Genomic DNA, 6513 nt, shown 5'->3' on the forward strand with positions numbered 1-6513 from the left:
TTATCAGTTGAGTAGTGCCGTCAAAGTCTCACTACAAATGCTTCTAAGCATTTGATTTACTAATCACAGAAAAAAAATTGTACTAAATGATTTGTCAAAGAACGCTTTAAAACATTTATGGCTGCGGTCCACTTAGCGCTTCGAACGCTACAGAGCATTTGTAGCACTGATATAACTGGTCCATTTGATGTTTCGGAATGCTCTCAGCAACTCTGATTACGTCATCAATACGTCATCGTTTTTGCTCCCACTTCGCTTCAACTGCCTCACCTCGGGAGATGGGTTAGCTGGAGCGTTCACGTAGCAATTGTAGCATTTGAAATAGTAATGGACCAATCGGAGCGTAATGTTTGGAGCATAACGTTTAGAGCATTTGGAAAAAGCAACTGGACCACAGCCTATAGCGTCACGTTAACCTTATCTACCCGTCAGACATTGCAGTTTGCAGTGTTACCAACTTCGATTTTTCAGTTTTACACCGTTGCTAAATCATTTCTTGAGCTAAAAATATTTATTGTTCTAAAAAATATATGTTTATCTTTGAAACTTTTACACAAATAAACACTAATATTTTTTGCATTTTAATTGCATTATAATCCATATTTCTTTAAATTTTAGCTATTTATTTCTTCAAATTTTAATGTTCAAATGTTGGCTACACTCCATATTTCTTTTGTATTAAAGCATTCCCCTTTCACTACCCACCTCAGCCTTACAACCTCCTTCAAAAAAAAAGAGTATAAGCAGTAACTATTTCATTTAAATTATATCAAATAGTATTAACTCTAACGCATTTTTTAGTTAAACACATAAAAAATTATATAATTTGTATATATTTTTGTAGGATATAAAAAAATTTCTTTAAAATTAAATATACGGAGAAAAGAAGTAAAAACTGCAATTTTATAATTATTCTTGGTCTTATACACCTTTTTTGTATTAATTTTTTAAAAACATATGCTACAACTTTTGTAAGGATTATTCCACATGCAGAAATCTTAAATATATACTTTTCATATAATACATAGCTGTATTAAAGTATAATAATAAATGCAGATTGTGAGAAAGCGATAGGATAAGATAGGAAATGAAATAAGACGTTTTAGCATGATATTCAGTTGTATATAATTACGAATGAAAATGACAAATTACGCACAACATGAAGAATATGTAGAGAACGCAATATTGTAAAGTCTAGAACTACATATGATAGTCTCAGATCAGGTTGTTTCATTACATTAAAAGATATGCTGTCCTCGTGAATTAGATTATATAGTCATATAATCAACCGTTGTAAGAATTATAATTTTGTCCATTAGTGTTGAAAAATTCTAAAAATTAAGCGTTACGTCATAAACGTAACGGTATCAAATGAAATAATCATGCGACTAATTAATTTCAATTAGATACAAAGCTGGATTGAAAATATTTTGCACTGCTATTAACGTACACGAGAATAACAAAAATATAGTAAAAAACAATTTTAACAAAAGAAAAACATTTGCAGCAGATTCCGACTGATCGATTAAGATAAAGAACTTCTCTTTTGCTTCCGAATCTAAATTGTCACGCATCTAATAAATCGAATTACGCTAACTTGAACTACATTGCTATATATTAATATAAATTATAAAACTCGCTTTATATTCGAACTGAATCAAATTAACTCGAATCAAAAAATAATTAACTTGTTAATAATGCCTAATTAATCAATGACAGTCAAATGAGAACGATCAATTGTCAATTGCAAAATATACTAAAAGACTTCTTAAACTTGCCCGCTCTGGCGAACAAAATCATTGTCATGCACGAAGTTATCGATAATCACGACGTGTACATTTGCAGGGATGGGTAGAAGTTTCATCGTTATTAATATGCACGGAATATCAGTACATGGAAAAAATAGTTTTGCTGTCTGAAAATTTAGCTAGATAGAGTAAAAATAATTTTGTTGGACCATTAAAATAACTATGCTGGGCTTTCCAGCGTAATAAACAATGTTTTGACGGTTTAGCAATCCACTTTCTACGTAATTATTTTGATGGTCCAACAAAATTATTTTCAGATCGATGTCTAGCTAAATTTTAAATAATTTAGTAAAAGCATTCTTTCCGTATAATGAAACTACAAGAAATATGGCTGATTGCAAAATGTCGGGATTATCGCTTCTTTTCTATACTTAGAATGGCCGCATCTACGAAACTTCCCCAGTTACGCACGCGTATATTAATTCTTATTTTCTTTATACGGCTTCTTATTTTCATTAACACATTCCGATAAATAATTTTCTTATAAGAAAGTTTAACAAATTGCATGCATCGGTATCGTACCGTGTAGCAACGAAACAACGTTTCATGTACCTCGAGTCATCTTATCGGAGCGATCGAACGAATCGCAATTACTATCGATCACTTCATCACTACTGCTCTACATATTTTATCAACGTAACGAAAGAAGCGACTGCGTAAGAAGTTATTTACAAAGTACTGCACGGAAAAAACTATTTACTGGAATATCTAAAAATTTAGCTAGACATAGATTTGAAAATAATTTTCTTGGAACATCAAAATAATCACGTAGAAATCTCAAGCATGCTAAATAATGCTGCAAAAAATGTTAGCATTGCAGCAACCAGCTTAAACGTCCTACATAATTATTTTGATGGTTTAATAAAATTATTTTCAGATCTATATCGAGCTAAATTTTTAAATATTTCAACAGAATTATCCTTTCCGTATGAATATTTTCTATCGATTTATCTAAGTATTATTCCTGAAAATCATGCTCGTGGTCCGAGCTAGTCTAGTCTGCGAGATCCGACTGAAACCATGACGATTGTTTGCGGTGGGATCATAATCGGCGCGGCACCCGCGACACTCAAACCCAACAAACGCTGACGGACTCGGTGGTGGTTTGCGGCATACCGCCGATGCTTGCTCGATGCTGTTTGAAGAGCGCCTGAAACTCCGCCGGAGTGGAGGACCACCGTCGGTGCCTAGTCTTGTCTAGAGGCACTTCCGGAAGACCTACCTCGGTGTGGCAGCCTTTGATTGGCGTGATCGATAGGGCTGCCGAAGTAGGCAGGCCTACCTCCTGGAAGGAGCTGATCGAGAAGAACCCACTTTCGCCCTCGGCGCTGCTCACCGGACTACTGGCCGGCTTTACTTTAGGTTTACCAGCTAAACCTGTAGATTCTTTCTTCTCTAGTCGCTTCGTAGCCCTGTTGAACGTCGAAATTGGTGTACCGTTGGACGTGACTCCATTTGATGACGCGGCAAGCGCGATAATGTCCTCCTCTTCTGTCGTTTTACTGCTACTCGAGTTCCAGGAGGCAGTGTCAGGCGACCTTCTCACACTCGGTACGAAGCTCTGCAAATTTCGGGTAAACTCGATGACAGACGTTTTGATGAGGCTTGGCGATCTACTGTCGTCCTGATGACCGTTGCTCGATTCGTTTCCGCGACTACTACTGGAGCATCCGGAAGAGGCTGTGGCCTCTTGTAAGGTTGTCGAATTGGCGAAGTTACTGCTCGATAGGGAGAAAGACGTGTCATGACGATGGTGATCCATCGTAGGAGAAGGAGAAGATCCGTTTTCCTCGACCGGCGTCATTCTCGCCAAATCGGGCTCTCGCATCGACAGCAAGGACTCGACGGTCCTCAATAACCTGTAGAAATATTTCACAATTTAACATATTGATTTTTCTTAATAATGCGAAAATAATAATATAAATAATTATTAACTTAATTAAGACAGAAATACCCAGTAAGCAAATTGATAGCAACCGATTGTCGCTAAATTGGTATCAAACTCGCTCAGAGTTGGTGACAATTCCGGTAGTGTTTTAACAAAGCGTGCATACATAACCATACAGCAAAATGCCAGTAAAAAACCAAGTGAAATTTTGATCGATCTTGGTTTTAATTGATTCTATCAATTTGCTATTAAGTTGTCAGAAAGCTTTGCACGATTTTTCTAATAATTTACTCTCATGTTACATCAGTGGATTTCGTATGCCTGCTACCAATTTGCTAACTATGGAATATAATGGAAGTTTAAATTCTGTGCCTTTTTGTCGATAATTTGCAAGCATTTGACAATATTTTTTTAACAGACTTGACTGACTGGGTAATTCATGTTAATAGTAGCAAGTTAATAATTTGATTTACGGACTTAGGATTTTCATGAAATCTTTCTCACACACCTAAACGCCTCCTGAGACAACTTCTCCGGCGGTATCTCATCCGGGTTCAGTTCCGTCTGCTTGGGTTCACGATAAACGACGTTATCAGGAACGTCGTTCGTCTTACTGAGATCCAGCGGTGGCTTAACACGTGGCGTTGTGCAGTGCACCGGGTCGTTTCTTCGCAGAACCGACCAGGTGAACTCGCGGAAGCAGGTAGCGCTCGGCGAACCGATCTGTGTAACCGATTTGGCGCGTGTGAACGGCGAGGATGTCGACGACGAGGACGATGGCGTTGCGGTTCCGCGATTCGGCGACGGATCCGTGTACACCACCGTATGCACGCTGCGGCTACGTGGCACACGTCTCTTGTCCTTGGAATTTTCCTTGGCATGCAGAATCTCCAGGCTCCTGTGAGCCCGGCCCAAGAAATGAGTCACTTGTTCCATTGTAGAACGATACATTTGCCTGTTCGATTCGACCTGCAAAATTGATCGATAACAAAATTATTATACTCACTGAGAGAAAAATGTTTGGTATTTGTAACTATAATTACATACCACTATAATTATGATTATTACTGCTATAATAATAGTAACAGTAACTATGTATATAGTTCTAGCAACAAATGTATATAGTTGGCAACATAAAATGACTATAATTATAGTTGAAATTACCATAAAAATGATTAAGTGACTATAATTTTATAGTTATATTTTGGACCAACTATAAAAAATATGGTTGGTCCAAAATATACCTATAAAATTATAGTCACTTTAATCATTTTTATGGTAATTTCAACTATAATTATAGTCATTTTATGTTGCCAACTATATACATTTGTTGCTAGAACTATATACATAGTTACTGTTACTATTATTATAGCAGTAATAATCATAATTATAGTGATATGTAATTATAGTTACAAATACCAAACATTTTTCTCTCAGTGCACGTAATGGGGGGCCACAATACGTCTTCCTTCATTAATAATAATTGTTTAAAAAATAATCTAATTTACAAGTATAATCAAAAGATGACATTTGCAAAGAAGAAAAATGAAAAGAAAAAGGAGTAAAGACAGTAATATGGACGTAGGTTTTTGAAGTTAATAATTTATTTCTAGAATTTCTTGCGTGCACGATATAATCGATGGAGTTTTAGTTCTTTTTTTCAAAGGATATTAAACTTCCTGACGTTCCATGAAGAATTCCGACGAGAAAATGTAAAATAAAAGTATCCCAAGATATCTCAGACAAACTACAACTTTTTTTATTACATAAAAAAATACATAAAAATATTAATAATAACTATTTCAATCAAGGAGATAGATTGAAGTGTCTTAATAATACTTTTCTTATAACTTGAGGAAATTAATAATTATAAAATTAATAGTCTATTTCCAGCATCTCGCACAATATCAATGGATTTTTCGATTTTTTCAAAGAGTATTACATTTTCTAACACATTCTATAAAAAATTCTAGTGAGAAAATACAAAATACAAATAATCCCAAATATCACAGACAAATTACAACTCTTTTTATTATATAAAAATAAACAATAAAACTATTTCAATCAAGTAGATAGATTATAAAGTCATAATACTCTTTTTCTACCACTTAAGATACTATCAAAGTGTATTTGAAGTTGACAGCGATCGAAAGATGCATCGTATAGCATGTATATGTAAGTTCATTCATAAAATGATAATGGACGAATACAAAAAATTCGGCGGGATGAAAATCGCATGGATCATCAAGGAGAAAAAATAGCTAATCGTATGCCGACCGGTTGTTACGTGACGCGATATCGAGTAACCGGAGCGAGGTAAACCGGTTGGCCACGTTATCGGTCGCTTCGTCTTCTACTGATCTTCAGCTATCGTGCGATTACGAACCTGTTTGACCTGCCATTGGAGCGTGTCGACTCGCGCTTGAAGAAAGACGTTTTGCAGGAAGGCACTCTGCAACCTCCGGTTTTCCTTCTTCAACGACTGGCATTGCTGCAACGAGAAAACAAGACTACTTATACATCCGTGGATCGTGCTCTCTCGGATACTTTTAGATTTTAGATTACGATTTGATACAATGTTGCCATCACGACTAGTTTTAAGGAGAGAAATCATGGGGCTTCTACCATTAATTAAAAGATAAGAGAGACTTTTTAGCTATTATCTTAGAAAAATTTACAGGATGTTTTTCTTCGAACGAGAATATTTTTCTGGAGCTAGAAATTTCTCCAGATGGCATGTTATTCTCCATTAGAATAAAGATACACGCGTCGCCTGGCAGCCGCGAATTCGCTATGGTTTTCCACCGCGGACTTTCT

At 35.8% G+C, this 6513-nt stretch overlaps 1 protein-coding gene across 1 annotated transcript; it reads right to left on the reverse strand.

The window, feature by feature from the left end:
• Positions 1 to 2669: 2669 nt before the first annotated feature.
• Positions 2670 to 6310, reverse strand: LOC108764815 (uncharacterized). The gene is made up of 3 exons (XM_018513201.1): positions 6083 to 6310; positions 4205 to 4665; positions 2670 to 3667 (listed from the first exon to the last, which is right to left on the reverse strand). Exons 1-3 carry the CDS (start codon positions 6308 to 6310, stop codon positions 2878 to 2880), a joined length of 1479 nt encoding a protein of 492 aa, XP_018368703.1. The 3' UTR covers positions 2670 to 2877.
• Between the last annotated feature and the right edge of the window lie 203 nt (positions 6311 to 6513).

This window comes from Trachymyrmex cornetzi, unplaced genomic scaffold (genome assembly GCF_001594075.2).
Source record: "Trachymyrmex cornetzi isolate Tcor2-1 unplaced genomic scaffold, Tcor1.1 scaffold454, whole genome shotgun sequence".
In the NCBI taxonomy this organism is placed as follows: domain Eukaryota; kingdom Metazoa; phylum Arthropoda; class Insecta; order Hymenoptera; family Formicidae; genus Trachymyrmex; species Trachymyrmex cornetzi.